This window comes from Cricetulus griseus, chromosome 5 (assembly GCF_003668045.3).
Source record: "Cricetulus griseus strain 17A/GY chromosome 5, alternate assembly CriGri-PICRH-1.0, whole genome shotgun sequence".
Classification (NCBI taxonomy): Eukaryota; Metazoa; Chordata; class Mammalia; order Rodentia; family Cricetidae; genus Cricetulus; species Cricetulus griseus.
The window spans coordinates 150,263,883-150,285,817 of NC_048598.1; the positions used below are offsets into that span (position 1 = coordinate 150,263,883).

The following is a 21,935-nucleotide window of genomic DNA, read 5'->3' on the forward strand; positions in this document are numbered from 1 at the left end:
GGCCATCTTTCCCAAGTGGAATAGGGCCAACTCTCTTTTTAGGAATGGGGCCAGCTCTATGGTGCTGGGGTCATCAGGGTCTGTTATCAGGGTCAGTGAGTCAGCTCTCCAGTGGAGTGAGGGAGGGGGGCAGGCTGCTCTCCTCAGGCCAGTGAGGGGCGGGACCAGCTGCTCAGTGAGGCCCTGGTGCTTCAGTTCATGTTTCAACACATGGTTCAACACATGGTTTGCCTGGGTCCCTGTGGTAACACGGGCAACAGACATCAATACAGACCCCAACTATGGCAAGACCACCGACCCAGACATGGCCCTCAGCAGCAGCTTTGGCCTGGATATCACCATGGACCTGGGTGGCAGCATATGACTCTCAGATCGGCATGGGCCCAGCCGCAGCATGGTCCCTGGACTACAGACATGGCCCCAGGTGTAGCAGTAGAGACCCCAGCGGTCCTGTGACCCCCAGTGGCAACAGGAACCACAGATGTCAACACAGACTCTGGCTGCAGTAGAGCCAGCAGATCAACAGACAGTAGAGCCTCCAGCCCTGATGATTGCTACCCATATCTGCATGGCCCCAACGGCAGCATGATCCCCAGCACCAACATGTCCTCAGGTGTTGGCCCAGACCCCAGGCATTTGTACTACCTTTTGTGGGAACCTGAGCCGTGGATATCGATTGATTAAGACTTTGGTTGCGGTGGGGCCAGAGACCCAAACATGGCTTCTCCGCAGCAACCCAGGACTGGGAGCAATCGCCACTTTTATAAATACAGTTTTGTTAGCGTTATCTAATTGGCCTCAGTGGATAATTGTTCTGTATTCCTAAACTAAAATAATTACTCTTTATAGGTACCAGCCAAAGTGTTCCTCAACACAACCACTTTGTGATTAGAGATCTAGATTTCTAGGAATGAGGGGTATATTTTGCAATGCGTAGGGTAGATGTTTGTCCTCTCCTGCTGTGGAAATAAATATGCTAGGGGCAGCTATCTCTCTGGATCTTCTCCATATCCCCTTTCAGACCCCCTTGCTCCTTGCTGTGTAGTTTTCTGCATACCAAGTCTATTAAATCTTACTTTCTGCCTTCCAAGCTGGGTTCAGTCAGTGGGAGAAAAGGACAGAAAAGCAAAGGGAAGGAGAAGGGAAATGGGCTGCACGTTTGTGTGGAAGGTCACAGGTCCGGTCAGACGTCTCTCCTCCAGCTACAGCTCTTGTAGGGCCTTGAAGAAAATTCTTCCTTCCTCTGAGTCCTTCAAAACGGTGCCTGTTTCCTCCTATTGCCAGCACTGCTCCTTCCTTGTCCCCCACTGGTTTGAGTTAACCTTTCACTAACTATTTTCTGGTTCCATCATTCAATCCTCTTCAGTCACGCCTCTAAATTGTGCCATCTGCCACTGTCAACACAGCTGCTCTGAGAGGTTTTTTGTTTTTATTTTTGTTTTTCCAAGTCAAGATTTCTTCTGCCATTGAATAGCATTTTAGGAATCTGGTTTTACACTTATATTTTATAGTGAACATAGAACCACTTCTTCCAAATCCCTTAAAGCCACTGTCATGTGTGTAGAACCTTCATAGTCGACCAACCAGAGTCTTGATTGGACCCTTCACTTTTTAATAAGGGAAAATAACCTTAGGTGTTACAAAAGTGGCTCAGTGACCCAAAGCACTGGCTTTCTTCCAGAGGATCCTGGTTCAATTCCCATCACCCACAGGGTGACTCGCAACCATCTCTAACTCTAGTGCCCTGGGACCTGAAGCCTTCTTCTGACCTCCATAGGCATCAGGCCCACACTCAGAGCACAGGCAGGCAAAACACTCGTACACATTTTTAAAAGAGGAAAAAGAACGAGAGTAACATCGCCATTTTCTCTTTTGATCTCTAAATAATAGCATCTCTGGTCAATACTATAGAATACCCTCCATGGCACCCCTTGAAAGAGACTAACCCTGGAGTTACCCTGATAATCAGCACTTCTCAAAAGCCCAGGTAAGGGAGTTTATTAGGATCAGGTGAAGCATGCCAAGGTCACATACTAATCTTCAACAGGGTGCAAATGTCCAGTGAATATATTGGAGCAATATTATCTCTGAAGACGTGTTTTCATTTGGGGGTTGTATTGAGACATTCTTGTTTTATCAAGGGGCAATTTAAGAAATTGCCCTGAATAATCTGATACCAGGTTTTCTGTAAGGACTCAGATTTGTCAATTTCCTGTTGTTTCTCATTGTTAGCACTTAGAGTCATATTTAAGTGTTCACTGCAGAGATACAGTTTTCTCCCTCCTTTGTTCTGACTCTTCATTCAGCAACCAGCAGTCTGACTTCTGTGTCATTCTGGCCGCGTGGAAAGAATTCATCATTACACAGACATTTGAGTACTCCTTACAGTAAGTACTCATACTTAGTCATGCATACGCTCCAGTATCCTGTATTTGGAAGGAGAAATGTGCCAATCATGCTCTATGTGAGATTTCCCACTCTATGTCATAGCGGTATTTTTTTACGGTATTTCTTGTAATTCATGACTAAATTAGAATTCTGATTCTACTCCAGGATTCTATGCATTTTAGTTCATATGAACCAATTTCTCATAACTGAATCACCTTCCTTCCTAAGGGCTGAAAAAGAAAGAAAAGTTCTCTAGGCTTTGGGGTGTGTGTTTGTGTGTGTGTGTGTGTGTGTTCTGTAAGACAACGGTCTACCTCTTCCAACTGCCCTTCATACTAACACAGGCCTCTGTAAAGTCTCTGGTAAAGGCTCAATATGGAAATAAATCACTGAAAAACCTCCATGAACCTGTGAACAATGAAAACAGATTCTGTTCCCCACCCACATCTTCATCAAGGAGTTTAGTCGCCTGCACAAGAGCTTTTAGACGTGTTTCCCTAACTTCTCGTGGCTGTGAACTGCTTTTGACTGGTAGACGTAGGACAACCAAGCTGAATGAATTAAGCAACTGAAAACAAGCCTCAATCAGTTGTTACACCATCATAGGGGATATAGAATTCACACACAATTAACTTATTATTATTAAGTCAATTAATGGCCACTCCTATTATTGTAGCTGTTTGAAAATCATTCTTATCCAAGAATTAATTTCTTCCAAATTTTTTTTAAAAAATTTAATTTTATGTATATGAGTGTTTGCACACATGTATGTATACAGTGCACTAAATGTTTGCTGTGCCTATGGAGGCCAAAAGAGGGCACTAGAGTCCCTGGAACTGAAGTTACAGGCAGTTGTGAGCCACCATGTGGGTGTTGAGAAACAAACCAGGGATCTCTCTGAGACCAGCAAGTGCTTACTCACTGAGCTATCTGTCAAATACCCAAAAGTAATTTCTTATATACTCACCAGGCAAAGCTGCCCTACAAGCCAGTGTGTTACAATCTCCCTCTAAAGAGGGCCTAATGCTACCTTTTCCCTTTGTCTGTGAAGCAAATTGTATAACCTGCTGCTCCTTGACATCACATGTAACATACACGGCTGTTTTCCTTTTGAAAGTAAAACACAGGACCAGGGTGTAGGTCGGTTTAGAGTGCTTGCCCAGCATGCACAGAGTATTCAGTCCCCAACACCATATTAGCTAGGTGTGGCCAGGCATGCCTGTGATCTCAACACTCAGGAGGTGGAGACAGGAGGATCCAGAATAAGACCAAGAGTTCAAGTCTATCCTCAGGTACCTAGTGAGTCTGGTCACCCTGGGATATGATACCCTGTCTCAAAACAATTAAAACTCTGCTACATGTGGTATCGGAATTCTAGTCAGAAAACAACCAAGTGTACTCTACTCTGGCCTGTTAGTGCAATTAATTTTATTTGCTCTCACTTTTTACTTTATTCACACTTTACTATCTTATTGCATGCATGTCCTACTTTCACGAGTTCTTTGTGAGAACAGTTTTCATAAAATAAAACAGAAAGAAAATGCTTTTCTTTACTATCTACTCTTTACTGCCCTCTGCAGGCAGAAGGAAAGAATACATGAATATCATCACTAACATTCTCAGCCCCAGAGATTCTCACCCAATGGGAAAATTAAAAGTAATTGGTGATTTTTTTTTTTTTTTTGGAGACACCAACCATTAACAACCAATCACTATCTCATCACAGAAAGGGATTCCTATTGTTCCTTGTTGTGCAAAGACTCCTGGGAACCATACATTCTATTGGCAGTAGTTCTCCATGTCTCCTGCACTCACACATGAATGCACACCAAAGTCTTCACTTATCCCGGATCACGGCTTGGGTAGCTATAGCAATGTCCCTTTTGATTTTAAGAAATGGAATCTGAATGACAGAATACAGACTGGATAGTTACAGTGACATACAGCTGCAGGCACAAGCACTTCAACTTGCGAAAGCTGCGCAGACAAGTGGCAAATAATGTGGGAGCCCCTGTAACACAGCCATCAGAGATAATGTGAGGTTTTTTTTTTTATTTTCTTTTTACTGAAAGTGTAAGGGAGACTGCAAGATAACTAGCCAACAAGCAGCTTCAGTTTGTGTACAAAAGACTACTGATTATGCATGGATTATTTTCCCCAGTCACACTACTTTGTATGGACGGCGACACTATCAGTGATGTCATCTAAAACAACAGACATGAATATATTGTGCCAACTGAGCCCAAATCAATGACCTGAGTAATGCAATCAGGGTAGCACTATTATTTCCTTGCTAAACCCTCCACGTCTGTGAAAAACAAATGCTAATCCCATGCACATTCAAGGAATAGATTTCGTGGGAAAGAAAACCAAGCCCTGTTTACTTTTATTTACATTCTAATAAGCGCTTAAAGAAAAGAGATCACAGAATTCGATGCCATTGTTCACAGATAGAATTGTGCATAAGAATATGTGGTAGGGATTGTATATGTATCAAGTTCAGCAACTGGGGAACAATCACCTCTGAGAGAAGAATATTCTTACCAAGGATATGCTCTAAAGAATTATTCCCCTCCATTCAGAGGGAGATTCCTTGTGCCTGGTACTAAGGGTTTTGTGAATCTGTGGTTCTTGTGGGTAGCTCTAGCAGCCCAAGTGGCATAACTTCCTTTAAGATATATTTATGTACATTCACTTTTATGTACTGCGTATAATTTTAGGCAAATATAAAATAATAAGATCAGGGTGGTTCAAGGAACTCCAAACAACATAAACTGTTGTTGCCATGGATACCTCTCAAAGGCTGAAGGAAGGTCCCCAATGCTGATGACACCATACACTTAGGATATAAGACTCAGACTAATCAAGGTATATCTAATTTGAAAGCCTCCTTTCTGTGTCTAACTTCTGTGCTACCATAAAATGCTATGCAAGCTGCCAAAAGGAGAAGCAATTAATAGTACAGTCCAGCAGTGAGATCTGTTAACACAACAATGACCCTGAATAGCAAGATGTCCATCGAGGTGCCAATAAGTGGCACTCCCAAGTCTGTGGTAACCAACAATTGTCTAATTGGACTTAAGACCCACTCAACAAGAGGGAAATCATTCCTGGTACTTAGAACCTCGACAACTTTCCAGGGGATAGTGAGGTCTTAAAAGAGAATCTACTTCAAACCACTTTGATATAGCAACAGGATTCCTATTCACATTCCAAATCGTATCCTTATACCCACAGGTATGTATAACTATTAGCACTCTTAGGTCCTCTCTTTACAGCAAGAGGGAATCACCACGGAAAACCACAACTGGACACAATGCAGAGATCAAAGGATTGTGGGAAGCCCAGCCCCAGTGATTACATCTACATCACATCTATATGCTAGATACCCCTGTATCTATGGCTCAAGGACCTTCTCAGAAGAGGGAGTAGAAAGACTGTAAGAGTCAGAGTACCAGGATGTCTGTTGTGAAACAGTCTCTCGTAGAAATGGCTACATAAATGAAGGCTGAACAAAGGCAATTGGACATCTTACCAGAGTCCACCCCTAGACAAAAAGCAACAGGGAGATAATGACTACAGGGACAGAATTAACATCTCCTAGGAATGAGCCCCCTAATTGGTCACCCAATACAAAGGGATGATCAGCTCTGAAAACACATACACACAACAAAAACAAACTCAGCAGGCTATATTTATATATTTGTGATACACAGAAACATAACTGTAATAACTGAAGAAAAAGAGGTTATTAGTGTAAGTGAGGGAGGGAGGGGACTTGAGAGGGATGAGGGGGAGGGAAGTGATGTAATTATATTTTAATTGAAATGTATAAAATAAATTAGTCTCCAAAGTATATCCACATTGCTTTATTAACACCCTTTTGCAACTATGGAATCAGAGTCATTTGTAGCATTTCTGATACAAGAGACAACACTGCTTTTGCGACCCTTTAATACAGTTCCTCTTGTTGTGGAGACCCCAACCATACAACTATTTTCGTTGCTACTTCATAAATGTAATTTTGCTACTGTTATGAGTCATAATGTAAATACCTTGTTTTCCGATAGTCTTAGGAGACCCCTGTGAAAAGGTCATTCCACCCACGGTTTTAGTTCCATCTCTGTCTGCTTCGAGGTCAACTGATTTCATTCTAGTTATTTGTCTTAATAATGAGCATAGAATGAACTTAACTCTGACTTAATTTTGCCAATCTAGAAACCTAAGATTTCTGGAGGGAAAAGTGTTTCTTCAAAACATTTGAAGCAGAGCCGGGGCGGGGGCACATCTGTAACCCTCGCAATTGGGAGGAGGAGAAGGCGGGAGTTCAAGGTCAGCCTCAGCTTCATGGCTACCGATACCAACCTCGGCTCCATGAGGCCCTACCTCCAAAATCAAAACCAAAACAAAGGTATTTGGGATGAGATTAAGTTAAAAAAAAAATTCTCTCTACACACAAACCCTCCTCGATCAACGGGGAATTCGGCTTAGGGACATGCTTTGGCTCAACTGCACAGCCGGGATTCACTAGAGCCGGGCAGAGGCCCCGCCCTCCTAGGGCGAAGCTGCGGGCGGTGGGCGGAGCCTAAACTGGGCTTGCGCAGAGCGGACCCGAGCCATGGCGGACGGCGGCAACGCAGTGCAGGCCCGCGCGCTCCTGCAGCAGTGTCTGCACGCTCACCTGCAAGTGCGCCCAGCCGACGGGGACGCCGCGGCTCAGTGGGTGGAGGTAATGCCCGGCCCTTCTCCCACGGCCGTGCTGGTCGTTCTCTCATCTCTCGTGGGAGGAAGAGCGTGATCCTTTCCCTCTGCTCACCCTAGTGGTTGGCCTGGTTGTCTCTTTGGACTTGCTTCTGGCGGCCTTTCCTCATTGGCTCTCTCTGTAACCCCCAATCTGAGGGTGGTCCTTCTGCCTTACGTCTTAAGTAAGCCACCCGCCCAACTGTGCTCAGAATTTTTAGGAAATTTCATTCACCTCCACTATGTTAGGTTTTCACATCCAGTATTTCTTAACATAGACCTGTCGTCATAGTAAAAGATCACCCATGAACCATGTATGTGGGTGATCTTAAGCCAAGTATTAAAAACTCTAATGTCACCGGGTGTGGTGGCAGCGTTGCCTTTAATCCCAACACTCCAGAGGCGGAGGCACTTAGTTCAAGGCCGGCCATCCAGGTCTATGTACTGAGTTTCAGGCCAGCCAGGACTATGTGGAGAAAACCCTCCTTTAAGTAAATAAGTAATCAATCTTCCAGGATCCTCACCATCTCTCTTTTCCTTGAGATTTTGAAAATTCATATCTAAAAAAATTATCTATTTTAATTGTTGCCTTCTGGTATGATAAATTCCAAACTCAGTCACCCTTTATCATTTCTCCGTTTTCCCCACCACATTTCCTGATGCAGAATCACACATTTTATTGCAGCCTTCCAAACTGTCCCTTTGTGTTTATAAAATTTAGACGCTGTTTCAAAGGCTTTCCCTTCCCTCCCACACATTTAAAGAGCTGACGAGTAATTAGTCATCTTTCACTCTGTTGTATTATCAAAGGTTTTTTTTTTTTATTTGAAGGTCACCTTGCTTCTTAGTTTTATTCATGTAGACTTTGTTGTCCCAAAGGAATGTATTTCTTCCTGAGAATTGAACGTTTTAAAGTCACAGTGACTTTTTTTAGGTCACAAGTTAAGATACGTGTTGAAATTAAAAGGAAGTAAACATATGGGAGTGGTAATGCCGAGTGGGAAGTGTGGGGATGTTTCTGGTAATAACTAGGTACTTAATTCTGGCATCCAGGTGCCAACTGTGACTGTGTGGGAAACTTGGGCTCAAACTCAAAATTCTGTTGGTGGAGGAGAGACTTCTGATAGTATAGGTATCTGTGACTCACTTGCCAGCCCCGTAACCATAGATGTGATTGGAGGTACTTGCCTATTGCTCCAAAAATACAATTGCCCCTTAAACATTTTTAAAAATGACTGCTGAGCTATAGAAATAGCTCCTCAGTTAAGAGAAAGTGCTGCTCTTGAAGAGGACTGGAGTTCAGTTCTCTGCACACATGTTGGCTGACAACCACCTGTAACTCCAGCTCCATGGGACCTGATGGCTTCCTCTAGGCTTGACGGGCACCTGCTATTGTACACACACACACACACACACACACACACACACACACACACACACACAATTAAAGTAAAATATTTTTCCAGGTAATCCAAGTAAGAGTGCAGAGCTATGTTTACCAGGAAACCATGTATATGAACAGAGCCAGAAAGATACAGTTGAATGTTAATGCCACTGTCAAGTTGAGTCCCAATCATACATAAAGCATGCAAAATGCTTTGGAAGTTAAAATGTGAAATAAATTGTGCCTATGCCTTTACATTTATTTTTATATGGCATTTAATAAACACCTGTGTCATACTGTGATCTCAGAACTGTTTTAAATAGCTTGCAGTTATTAACTCCTTTAATCTTTGTGGTTACTCCTGAATCAAGCGAAACCCAGAGTCAAGCATATTAACATAGAATCACAGATCACTTCAACAGTAGCATCAAAATCATTTATCACTTGTTTATTTTCCTGTAGTCTGTATCTTGTAGGAACTAGTAAAAAAAAAATCCAAGTCATTACATAAGATGAGTCAGTGTATATTCCTGATAACAACCAACCTTTTCATATACAATTATTGGCATAAATATAATTTCCAAAGTCTAATCGTCGGGTTTACTTAAGGTGTTGGCCACAATAACAGAAAAAGCAATCCAACAGTTTCCTGCAGTTTTAGAAAAAGGAACTTCTACTGTCTTTAAATAAATGATTTCGGGGAAAATAAAGAAGAGCTTCAAAAGATGTCAGTGACAGTGGTACTTGTTCAACAGTCCTGTGTGGTACAGTGGAATTCATTTGGTGTTGGAGAAGTCAGCCTGCAAGCTAAGTCCTAAGTCTGTCAGCCTTGCCTGCTCTGGAGGAGACTGAATGAAACTTCTGTTGACTTCGTAGAAACAAAAGGTGTGATTAATGATCCTCACAGCTTTTGACTATATTGTAATCTTAATTTTTGAAATAAATAGTCATGGTGATTAAGACTTGAGAAAGAGTTTGGTTTTCATAATTTACTTAGAATTCAAAATTATTATTTCTCTTCCTTGGCTTTTAACCCCCATGCTTGGAAACATGTTCCCCCACTGAGCTGTTTCTCTGTAGATTTCTTCCTAATCTAGATTCCTGTGTTGATTTCTCACAGATCCAGAGAGGATTAGTGATCTACGTGTGCTTCTTCAAGGGAGCAGACAAAGAACTTCTTCCCAAGATGGGTATGTGTTTTCTCTCTTCTCACAGTGAGAGGGGTATGGGGATGTTGTATTGAAACTCACTGTGCTGTAGGACGAATAAAGGTACAAAGACGAGACTATTAGAGAGCAAATGAACAGAAAGTACAAAAACTACTGTGTTGGTGTTGGTAGGATTTTGTTTTGTTTTTGTGGGGCTGAGGGTTGAACTTAGGACTTGTATATGTGCTGTGAGATGTCTGTATAGTGTGAATATGTTTTACTCTCATTGGTTAATAAAGAAGCTGCTTTGGCCTATAGCAAGGCAGAATAAAGCAAGGCAGGAAAGCAATTAAAAATACAGAGAGGAAGAAGGGTGGAGTCAGAGAAAGGGATGCAAGCTAGCCGCCAGAACACCAATATGTGCTAGAGAACAGGTAAAGCCATGAAGCCGCGTGACAAAATGTAGATTAATAAAAATGGGTTAATTTAAGTTGTAAGAGCTAGTTAGTAATAAACCTGAGCTACCCGAGCATTCTGTATTTAATATAAGCTTTTGTGTGATTATTTGAAACTGGGTGGTCAGGACAAAAGAAAAGTTCTGCCTCGGATCACATACATGTTAAGTGAGTGCTCTGCCACTGACCTATAACCTCAGCTGAGAAGCATGATTTATTTTATTTTTACTTTTTTGTTTTGTTTGTTCTAGTGCTAGGAATCGAAGCACAGGCCTAAAGCATGTTAAGAAGTGCTCCTCCACTGCACTGTATCCTAAGCCCTTTTTAGCAATTAACATCTGAGCAAAAAACATTTTGAATGAAAAAAAAAAATGCCATAATGAGACCTAATTCTTTGTAAACTAGTATTTTTTTTTTCTTAAAAATCTTAAATCACGATCTTGACAATTTACCCAGCTTCAATTCCTTTTACATCCCAGGAGGGCATTGAGTGTAGTCTTTCTGCTACAGTCTCCAGAGTAGCTAGGATTGTAGGCCCAGCTCCAGGAGCATGCAGTGGTTGGTTGGTTGGTTTCTTCTTTCTCTTCTTTTTAAATTGTGTATTGGTGTTTTGCCTGCATGTATGTCTGCCACATACATGCTTGATGCCCTCAGAGGCCAAAGAGGGTATCAGATCCCCCTGGAACCCACATTACAGGGGTTTGCAAGCTGCTGGGACTGGAACACAGGTTCCCTGGAAGAGCAGCAGGGGCTCTTAACTGCTGAGCCTTCTCTGCAGCCCAAGAAGCATGATCCTAAATTGTGCTGGTATATTAATTAAATTGCTTATTGTAAAATTTAAAGAGTGTACATATGGTGGAATTCTTTTAAAATATCACAGTATTGCAGGTGGTTTGTAGACTGACTTAGAAGACACATGAGCCCGTATGCATAATACACTTCTGCCCAGAGTATAGACGGTTGTAAGAGTAGAATGGCCATGGAGTTCCAAGCAGATGCTGCTTTACTTTCTTTACCACGCCTCTCAACTCTGTGTGTGTGTGTGTGTGTGTGTGTGTGTGTGTGTGTGTGTGTGTGTGTGTGTGTGTATTCATTTTACAAAATGACAGGGTTTTTTTTTTTTTTTTTTTTGGTTTTTCGAGACAGGGTTTCTCTGTGGCTTTGGAGGCTGTCCTGTCTAGCTCTTGTAGACCAGGCTGGTCTCAAACTCACAGAGATCCACCTGCCTCTGCCTCCTGAGTGCTGGGATTAAGGCGTGCGCCACCACTGCCTGGCAAAATGACAGGTTTTATAGAAGTATATCATGTACTTTGGCCTTATTTACTTCCCATTACCCTCTTGTCCGCCTCATCCTGCATGGTCCCATCCGTCTCACCATCAGATAAGAGCATCCCTAATAGGGGCAGTCAATGACAATGTGTGTATGTACAGCATGGGTGTCCAATCAAATCTAGACAACTCAGCCTTATATCATTGATACAGGAGAATTTATAGCAACCATTTATGTAATGTTTTGTATAAATATATAAATATAGTTCTCCTGGTTCTTGAACCAAACTTAGTGTTATCACAGCCATGCTTCCTCTGAGGATATAGAAAACACCTAATTTAGCTGTTACAGCTTTCCAGTGTTCTATGCAGTCCACAGCCCTGCACATTCCTTGTGATAGATAATTCCATTGGTTCCGATGTACTGAATCAAATTACATACTGTTATAAGTCTATATTTGGTTCAAAACTTATGCTCAAAACTTATGCTGAAATAATGGAACTATTCCTAAGGTTGTGGGTAGTTTATATGTCACTCATTGGTAAAAATATGGCATATATTAGAGTAATAAGTAATTTAAGCTGAGCATAATAGCATGTACCTATAGTTCTAGCTACTCAGGGGACTGGGCAGGAGGATCCCTTGATCCTGGGGTTGGAGGCCAGCCTGAACAAGAGAGCTGGCCATGTCACCAAAGAAAAAACAATATAAGCAGATAGTTAAAGCTTCCAAAATTAACCTAAACAAGATTAGAGTAATGAAAATGAAACTCATGGGCACATAACCCATTGATGACACCTTATCCAAAAAGTCAAAAATAAGGAAATTTTGCACTGATGTATCAAATTTGCCAAGGCATGAAAACTACTTGAGAAAGGACTGTGACAGGTGAGAATGGAAGATAGTGACTATAATAGTCTGAAATTTGAATCTGTAGGATAAGGATCCTTTGAGGGCTTGAGAAAATGAGATGGAGCTCCTTCTGTTCTAGGGGTATTTGTCAGGTCCTGATGTTGAGGTGTCAAACATTCTGCTCGTTTTCTTAAATTAGTATTTTACCTTGGTCATCTCTGTTGTCCATAGATTCTTCAATGTTTGTCATTTGTAGCTGAGCGGTGGTGGAGCATGCCATTAGTCCTAGCACTTGGGAAGCAGAGGCAGGCAAATCTCTGGGTTGAGGCTAGCTAGCCTAGTCTACAGAGGGAGTTCCAAGACAACCAGGAACTCAAAACCCATCTCAAAAAAACAAAAACAAACAAACAAAAAAAAAAAAAACAAAGAGTGACTTGCAAAGCTGTCTTATGATGACTTAATTATAATGAGATAAAATAAACCCAAGCAGCATTTTGTTTTATAGTGACTAAACCTGTATGTTCCTGTCTTTGTCTTTATGAGTTCACTCTAAATACATGTGTAAGACTATTGAAAATGCAGAGAACACCTACCTTAAGTCTTTTTATGAACAGTTTAACAAACAAATGTTTATTGAGAGATTAGTTTGTGCTTCCCTCTATTCCATAAGTGAGCCAGTGTGCTGAAGTTCTCTTAAAGCCCACCTCACACTTACTCATGGATCAGACCTTTCCCATCAAGTCTTATATAACCAGTTACACTCATGAAGTCTGAAATACCATAGCTATCATAGAAATGTATAGACTCTTCCTCAATTCATCTTCAGTGTAATTGTACCAAGACCAGGGGTCTGTTAAAGCTTGATTTCTGTCCCTGTCACTGGGGATATTCAGTAACCCGTCTTACATTCTTTTTTTTTTTTTTTTTTTTTTTTTTTTTGGTTTTGGTTTTTCAAGATAGGGTTTCTCTGTGGCTTTGGAAGCTGTCCTGGAACTTGCTTTGTAGACCAGTCTGGCCTCAAACTCACAGAGATCCGCCTGCCTCTGCCTCCTGAGTGCTGGGATTAAAGGTGTGCGCCACCAACGCCCCACTCCATCTTACATTTTTTAAGTGCTATTAATTGTCCTCTCATTTCAATTCAGCTTGCTTCTGTTTCTCTTTCTGCTGTATTTACTTCTACATGCTAACATGTGAGTTCTCAATTACAGCCAGTAGAGGGCGGTGTGAGAAAGCATAATAACAATGGTATTACTGCTCAATGCCTATTAATCCAAAATTGCTAACTTAGTCTGTCATGAGCCTGAAGCCTGGGTAGCCAAATAGTAATTTCAATTGCAATGACATGTTCCGGAGAGTTTCTGCTTCCTGAGATGTAGTCAGTAGGGCTGCTGGCTGTAAGGCAGAGACCTGTTCACAGCAGAGAATCACAAAGGCGTTTAAAGAGAGGTGTTAGTTAAATGAAAAGTGATGAGGCTTGCAGCCTAGGTTAGGAATCGACTGATTTTTACCATGATTTGTAGAGTAGGGTAATAACCAATTCCTTACTGATGTTTACTACAGAATGTGTAGTCATTGAAATCAACCAGACTAAAAAACATGCCTTAAAAAAAAAAAAAAAAGTATGTATCCCTGGCTGGGCTGAAACTCAGAGATCTGTCTACCTGGGATGAAAGGCGTGCTCTACCATGCCTGGTGGTGAAAATGTGCCTTTAAAGCATGGTCTGAGGACAGGTTTATAGAATTTCTGTTCTGTTCTTTATGAGAAGAGTTCATGTTTACCTTTGTAGAGTGAGGGAGAACCTGTGTGTGTGTGTGTGTGTGTGTGTGTGTGTGTGTGTGTGTGTGTGTATCTTTGTTGCTTCAAAATGGTTAATGTTGAGATATAAAGATTGTCTCAATCTAGGTTTCTGAATGCACATAGATGTGCATGGTGGTTTGGGTAAACAATCTCAATGCTATGGAAACATCACCATGTGCTTTTTTGTTTGGGGATTGGCTTTTTGTTCGTTCATTTGCTTTTGAGATTTTATTTTTATTTTATGTGTATAGCTGTTTTGCCTGCACATTTGTCTGTGTACCATGTACATACATGGCCTGCAGAGGCCAGACGAGTGCATTGATCCTCTGGCACTGGAGTCAGAGACAGTTGTTAGCTGTCATGTGGATGCTGGAAATCAAATCTCAGTCCTCTGGGAGAATAGCCAGCACTTTTAACAAGCCAGTCTTCTCTCTAGCCTCCACTGTATACATATACATATGCATACACGTATACATTTATGCTGCCAGTAGCTCTGTAACTTTTGTTTACATTTTCATTTGTAATAATGAATTTTACTCTTGCATTTCCCCAATAGACCTTATTAGAAAACATTAGTCCCTGTTAATATTGACCTCAATTGTGAAGTTACAAAATCACCTGGCTTATATTAGAATTGAACCAGTGGATATTTGCTTATGAAATAAAAAGAGCAGAAAAACAAACAGTCATGTGTTCCCCCAGAGGCAGCAATATTTGAGTTTCTAATATACAGTTAAATTTTTGAATGTAGACCTTTCTGGGTGAAGTTTATGTAGGAGAGCCTAATTGTTGGGTCACATATGAAGCACCTTGGTATTTTCTGAATGAAATTCAGAATTTTCTGGTGTGTGTGTGTGTGGGTGTGTGTGTGGGTGGGTGTGTGTGTGTGTGTGTGTGTGTGTGTGTGTGTGTGCGCGCGCGCGCGCGCGTGCGCGCGCGTGTACGCTCTGAGCTGTCATTTAGTGATTCCCTTTTTAACATACACAGACTAGGTTTTAAAACAGGTTTTAAATATGAAACTTGGTAACCAATTAAAAGATTGATGGTTTTCTTGTTCCCCAACCCAGTTAATACGCTGTTAAATGTGAAATTAAGTGAAACAGAAAACGGCAAGCACGTCTCTATCCTGGATCTGCCTGGTGACGTTCTTATCATCCCTCAAGCCACCCTCGGGGGCAGAGTGAAAGGAAGAAGCATGCAGTATCACTCTAACTCTGGGAAGGAGGAAGGCTTAGAACTGTATTCCCAGTTCGTGTGTCTGTGTGAAAAAGCGTTAGCCGCCAACACCAAGTGTGCCGAGGCAGGGGTGGTAGTGGCGCACGGCACTTATGGGAACAGGCAAGTGTTAAAGCTGGACACCAATGGACCATACACGCACCTAATTGAGTTCTGAAAGATTTGTTTCCACATTCCACATTCGTTTCCAGTCTTCCTGGTATAAAAGAACCTGGACTCTTCCTAGTTTTTTTTTTTTGGTTTTTTGTTTTTGTTTTCCTTTCATCTTGAAGACTCAGATCTGCAAGAAAACCCTGGATCCACACTGGGCATGGTGGCACATTCCTTTAATCCTGGCCCTCGAGAGGCAGAGACAGGCAGATTTCTGGCGCTTGGAGGTCATCCTGGTCAACATAGCAAACTCAAGGACAGCCAGGACTATATCAAGAGACCCTGACTCAAAAATAAAGAAATGGGAAAAATAAATGAGTCATTTGTAAAAGGCAACACTGTTTTTTTGCAAACTCCTCTGACTTGACTTTATGTTTTTTAAGAGTGTAAAGTAGAGCATAGTGATGACTCAGTAGTGAAGAGGTTTTGCTATGCTTCCAGAGGACCTGGGTTCAGTGCCCATCATGGATGGATCCTAACAGTCTATACAGGGCTCCCATATGTACAAGCATACACATAAATAAAAAGTAAATATTAGAAACTCTAAAGTGTTTTGAAAGTGAAAAATAAATATTTCTAATTACCAGAATTAGACGTCTGAGGTAGCGGAAGAGTCTCCCCTATTCTGTTCTGACACTTTAAATTCTGGTTGCACACACACCCTGAAATCCCTTTTATTAAGCATCTGAGGTAGTGGAGGAATCTTCCTTAGTCTGCTCTGACACTTTAAATTCCGGTTGCACACACACCCTGAAATCCCTTTTTCATAGCTTTCCTGTACTGTTCTATTTTGGAACTTAAGAATCAATAGCTTGAGCTCATTATCCTTAACTTTTGTTTTATTGATTCACAATACAGTTGTTGAAATGTAATAAACTATTCATAAGCTTAGAAACCCCATTTTTTCTTAAATCTCCTTCAAGGACATGTGCGTGTCTTTCAAAAAGATTACATTACTTATTTTAAGTCATTTTGATTTTGTGCCTAGGTAAAATGCTGACTCACAGCCCTAGATGGAGTTGAAGCAATTCTTACAAAAACTGCCTGAGATGCTTGTGGAGAAAGGCACTCCAAGTTCATGGCAGGTTGTTAATTAGAAATGATGGCAGATAGGGGAGGAATCAGGAAAAATAATAGATTTGGAAATGACTTCACCTTTACTTTTTGTAGCTTTTTTGCCCAAGGGGCTCAAAAACCCATCAATATACACATTTGATTTTCATATCTATAATGAGGATAGCACTATACACAGAAAAGTCATTTTCCCCAGGTCATCCAATACAGAAGAGTCATCTCCTTCCTCCAACTTCTATAATGAGACTTGTTGCCAGTTAATTCGTTTATTTACTAAATTAGGCACAAGTTGAATTGTCCCTAATGTAGGTGCTTTTTTGCCTCAGTTTTTCTAAGATTTTAGAATGTTTCAAACAATATACTTCCTAAATATTTTTCAGAGGTTTATTTTTTACCGTGTGTGTCTGTCTGTAGGTATATCCACGTGAGTGCAGGGGCCCTTGGAGACTAGGGGCTCCCCTGGAGCTGGAGTTACGGGTGGTTGTGCCTGATGTGGCTGCTAAGACAAGCAACACATGCTCTTAACCTCTGAGCCATCTCTCCAAGCACCCCTGAGTGTTTTTTTTTAATTTTCAATTTAGAATCTGGTAACCACTTGTAGAAAATAATGCATATAAGATGCAACAGATGCGGTTTTAATGTTTTGAACACACTCATGTAAAGTAAAGTGGGGGAACTGGAGAGGTGGCTCAGTGGTTAAGAGCATGCACTCTCCAAAGACCAGAGTTCAGCTCCCAGCACCCACATCAGACAAGTCACAGCATCCTGTAACTCCGGCTCTGCCCTGCACTCACATGTGCACATGTGCACACACACACAATTTTTTTAAAATCTTAAAAAGCAAAATGAAGCACACCTTTATCGTTACTTCAAATTATATAAAAAGGGCAGAGGCATGCATGCAGTTCCCATCCAGGCCAAAACACAGCATCAGATTCTCAAGAATTAGAGTTACAGACAATTATTACCTGGCTGCTGGCCACCATGTGGGTGCTGGGAACTGAACCCAAGTCCTTTAGAAGAGCAGCCAGGGCTCTTAACCACTGAGTAATCTCTGCAGCCCTACAACCTATTAGTTGATTGAAATAAGAGTAGATTCTGCAGGGGAAGAGTTAGAAAAGTTTTCATTTTGAGCACTAACCCTTGAGAATGATTTTAAATATGTGTTCATTTTGATGGCTCATATACCTTCTTGCAAGCTGTCTTCAAGGCAGTGTTTCTATAACATGTCTTTATCTACAGCACTGCACTGCTTAGAAACTGTTGTAACTCTTTATCTACAGGACAAAGTCTACACATCAAAGGTTGGAATCAGGTTTCCCCTATAGTCCATCAACTGTGGTGAGGTCTGCTCACCAAGAGTAAAAATTAACACAACATTCTCTTGTGATAAAAGTGTGGTTGTTATTCTCCAAGACAAGCGCCGAAGAATGCTGTAGTATTTGATACTGCTATTCGGTAACTTTTATTCTGTCAGTATGGAGCCAACAGATCATTAACATAGACACTATTCATAAGCCAGAACCTTGGGTAGCAACTTGCAAAGAAAGAACAATGTCCAAGAGGCCAAAAACTCTAAAGATAGCAGAGAGGTAGAGAGACAAGAAACATTGTTGAGCAAAGGTACTTTTCAATACATAAACAAGAGGCCAGCAAGATGGCCGGGAGTAAAAGTACTTGCTACCAAGATGGCTCAGGGATAAAGATACCTGCTACCTAGCTTAACGATCTGAGTTCAATTCCTGGGGCCCATGTGGCAGAAAGAGAGAACCAAATCCCATGAGTTGCCCTCTGACCTCCGTATGCACATTGTGACACTTGTGCACATTTTCATGAAATCAGTCGATAAGATATGAAAAACAATTGGAAATACTAAAGAAAAATTAAATAACATAAGATCAGAGGAGACACTTGTGGCCTAAAAGTTAAGAGTTTTTAGAATGGGTAGTGGTGGCACAAGCTTTTAATCCCAGCACAAGCAGAGGCAGGTGCATCTCTATGAGTTCTAGGCTAGCCTGGTCTGCACAGAAAGTTTCAGGACGGCCAAGGCTACACTGAGAAACCCTGTCTCAAAAAAAAAAAAAAAAAAAAGTTTTCAGAGCTTAGAAGACAATTGAAATGTGTCTTACTTACTTTTCTATTGCTGTGAATAGACACCATGAGCAAAGGAACATGAAGAGTTTATTGGGGGCTTTCTTACAATCCCAGGGGATTATTCCATAACCACCGTGGTGGGGTGGCAGTGGGCAGGCAGGCATAATGCCAGAGCAGTAGCTGAGAGCTTACATATTGAGGCAATAACCATGAGGCAGACAGCCAACTAGAATGGTATAGGCTCTTGAAACCTCAAAGCTACCCTCAGTGACATAGCTCCTCCAACAAGGCCACACCTCCTAATCCTTCCCAAACTGTTCCACCAACTGGGGTTCAAGCGATCAAACGTTTGTATGAGCCTGTTGCAGAGATTCTCATTCTAACCATCACAGAGTCTTTGCAACAGTAGGAACTCTGAAATTTCTGTAGAAGATAGCATCTCAGCTTGTATGGGACTCACCAAGAGAATCTCTTGAAATGCAGTTCTAAATCACAACCTTAGAAGTCAAAAGCTGTCTAGTCACCGATCTACCTGCCGGATGATTCTTGCACACACCAAAATCCCAGACCCATCACTCAGAACCAAGTCCAGACTTCAAAGGCTGATACCAGGGGGGTTTATTTTGGTTTTTTACAGTTATTTATAGTGAGGGGATGCATGCCACAAAGCCGGTATGGATGTCAAACGACATTTGCAGGAATTGGTTCTTTCCTTCCATCATGTGAGTCCCGGGGATTGAACTCAGGTAGACAGGCCTGGCAGCAAGTGCCTTTACCCATTGAACTACCTCACCTGCCCTGGTCTTTTGTAACTTGGCTCCAGCTCACCTTTCAAAACTTCCCTCCCACACTGCCCTCAGAGCTTCTTTAGTGTGAGTCTAGCATCATTTTTCAAGTCACACCCTTACCTCATTGCATTCTCTTCCCCTCTAAATCCATCATCATTTGCTCTGTAGCTTCAGACAGTCTCTTTCATCCCTACAGTAATTTCTGTTGCCATCATCCTTCACATTAGTCTTGAAACCTGTGATGTGTTATGAGATTGAGTACTTTTTACTTCTGGGCTGTACGAGAATATTAACGTGGAGACACAGAACAATAGTGGGCAGACAGCATACCGTTCAAGTATTTTATCCTACAGCTTTGCCACAGTGCTGCACCTGTTACCATGCTTGGCAGTTCTCAGTGAGCTCTATCAGAGGCAATGGTGGAGATATGCCAGTGAGCAGAATACTCTTGATGTTGGTCCAATTATATTGTTGATTCACAGTGGATTTCTTAGTTATAAAGATTGGAGCTATAAGAAGCAGGTTTAATATAGCTACACCTTGCTTTGCTATAATATATGATGCCAGAAGAATGCTATGCCAACAAGAGCAAACGATTTGTGTATTGTCTCAAGGCTCACTCTATAGTATCTTTCTCCTGAAGTACAGCTGTATTTGTATGAAGTTTTGTCTATAAAACAGTGTTCAAAAAGCAAATACCTTTAAAATACACAAGTTAAATGCCATGTAAGGAAACATATTGTAGTCTTTTTATAAATACTAATTTTGATGCAGCAAGATTTATTAGCACACCCCCCCATCTAATCTCAGAATAAAGCAGTTCTGTGGTATGCAACACAAACAGCAAGTGATGAGATAAATGTCATCCTGTTTGTTTTAGATAGGGTCTCACTATGTAGCTCTGACTGTCCCCAAACTCACTATGTAGATCAAGCTGCCCATGAACTCACAGATATATGCCTACCCCGTCTCTCAAATGATTAATAAAGGTATGCATCACTATAATCCCATGGTCCTACTTTTAACTGTTGTTTTTTAAAAGTTATGGAAGCATGAATGAATTTGCTTCACAGGGGCTCAGGGCGAGAAGGGATTCCTCAAGGAAGAAGGTCCCCATGCCAGGTGAGCAGCAAACCAGGACAAGACACCTGGCGGGCATCAGAGACCGAGTATACAGGAGCCTGGAGATCTCCAGATCTAACCTAGCCACACAACTGGAAGGTGGAGAGGATGCTTGCTCTCCTGACACTTGCATGACAAGCCTCAAGAACACTAGTGTGGAAGACAGATGCTAGCTCCCAGAAGGCTGCCTCTGAGTTCTACAGAGCCTCCTGTGGCTGCCTGCTGTGCTACGTGTCAGAGGGGACCAGGAAACAGCAAACCCCTGCCTATCCCAGGATGCCTGTGAATTAGAATCTCCAGACAGTCCTCTGAAGTAACAATAAAAGCTGGTGAGTACAATAAGTAGCCAGAGCGTGTGCCTCAGGCTTTAGAAGGGTGGGACAAGGTAGGCAGGGATCTCAGTTGAGAGAGCATTAAGCATCTGAGATCTATGTGAGAGGCTGAGTTCTCCGCCCCCCCCCCCCAGGGTCCCAACTGGCCTCTTGAAAGCAGCACAGACACCAATGGACAAGATCTTCAGGTGGGTGTTAGTGCAGGACACTGGTCATGTCAGAAAGGGGTTTTACTGACTGACACTGGGCTTCAAAGGGCCTGAGTGGGCTAGGATTTGATGAGAGAAAAGGGGTCCACATTGTGGAATATTAGTTTAAGATGTGTTACATTCACTTATGCTGTGGAATATTTGTTTAATGATGCAAAGATGTGTTGTATTCTTTTATGTTGCATTTGTTTAGCTCTGTAAAGCTGTTACTTTGCCTGTCTAAAACACCTGACTGGTCTAATAAAGAACTGAATGGCTAATAGCTTGGCAGGAGAGGGATAGGTGGGGCTGCCAGGCACAGAGTGTAAATAGGAGAAATCTAGGCTCAAGAAAAGAGAGAGATCAAGAAGTGAGAAAAGGAGGAGAGGAAGGTGCCAGGGGCCAGCCACACAGCCAGCCACAGAGTAAGAAGGAAAGGAAAATGTATAGAGTAAAAAGAGGTAAAAATTCCAAAGTCGCTAGGTGGCGGCAGCGGCACACGCCTTGAATCCCAGCACTCAGAAGGCAGAGGCAAGTGGATCTCTGTGAGTTCAAAGCCAGCCTGGGCTACAAAGTGAATTCCAGAACAGCTAGGACTACACAGAGAAACCCTGTCTCGAAAATCAAACAAAAATCAAAACAAAACAAAAAAGCCCAGAGCCAAAATGTAGTTAAAGAGAGATGGGATAATGTGTTAGAAAGCTGACTAGAAACAAGCCAAGGGAAGGCCAGGCATTCATAAGTAAGAATAAGTCTCCACGTATTTATTTGAGAACTGGGCGGTGCTCCCCCAAACAGGGAAGGAAAAAAAAAAAACTACAGGTGCATAACAATGTAGAGCCAGGAAGGAGACAAAAAAGGAGAAGGTGACAACAGGACTACAAGAAGTCAGTCTGTCCCCTAAAGCCCAGGTAAC

General features: G+C 41.9%; 1 protein-coding gene across 1 annotated transcript; it reads left to right on the forward strand.

The window, feature by feature from the left end:
* Positions 1-6,977: 6,977 nt before the first annotated feature.
* Positions 6,978-18,401, forward strand: Dtd2 (D-aminoacyl-tRNA deacylase 2). The gene is made up of 3 exons (XM_027416313.2): positions 6,978-7,117; positions 9,633-9,702; positions 15,103-18,401. Exons 1-3 carry the CDS (start codon positions 7,007-7,009, stop codon positions 15,426-15,428), a joined length of 507 nt encoding a protein of 168 aa, XP_027272114.1. The 5' UTR covers positions 6,978-7,006; the 3' UTR covers positions 15,429-18,401.
* Positions 18,402-21,935: the final 3,534 nt, after the last annotated feature.

What these genes read in the sequence shown, in the direction of transcription:
- Dtd2 (XM_027416313.2), top strand. Translation starts at nt 7,007, where the DNA reads ATGGCGGACGGCGGCAACGCAGTGCAGGCCCGCGCGCTCCTGCAGCAG. An exon ending in CCGCGGCTCAGTGGGTGGAG is followed by an intron (nt 7,118 to 9,632) that starts GTAATGCCCGGC and finishes GATTTCTCACAG; the next exon opens with ATCCAGAGAGGATTAGTGAT. An exon ending in AGAACTTCTTCCCAAGATGG is followed by an intron (nt 9,703 to 15,102) that starts GTATGTGTTTTC and finishes TCCCCAACCCAG; the next exon opens with TTAATACGCTGTTAAATGTG.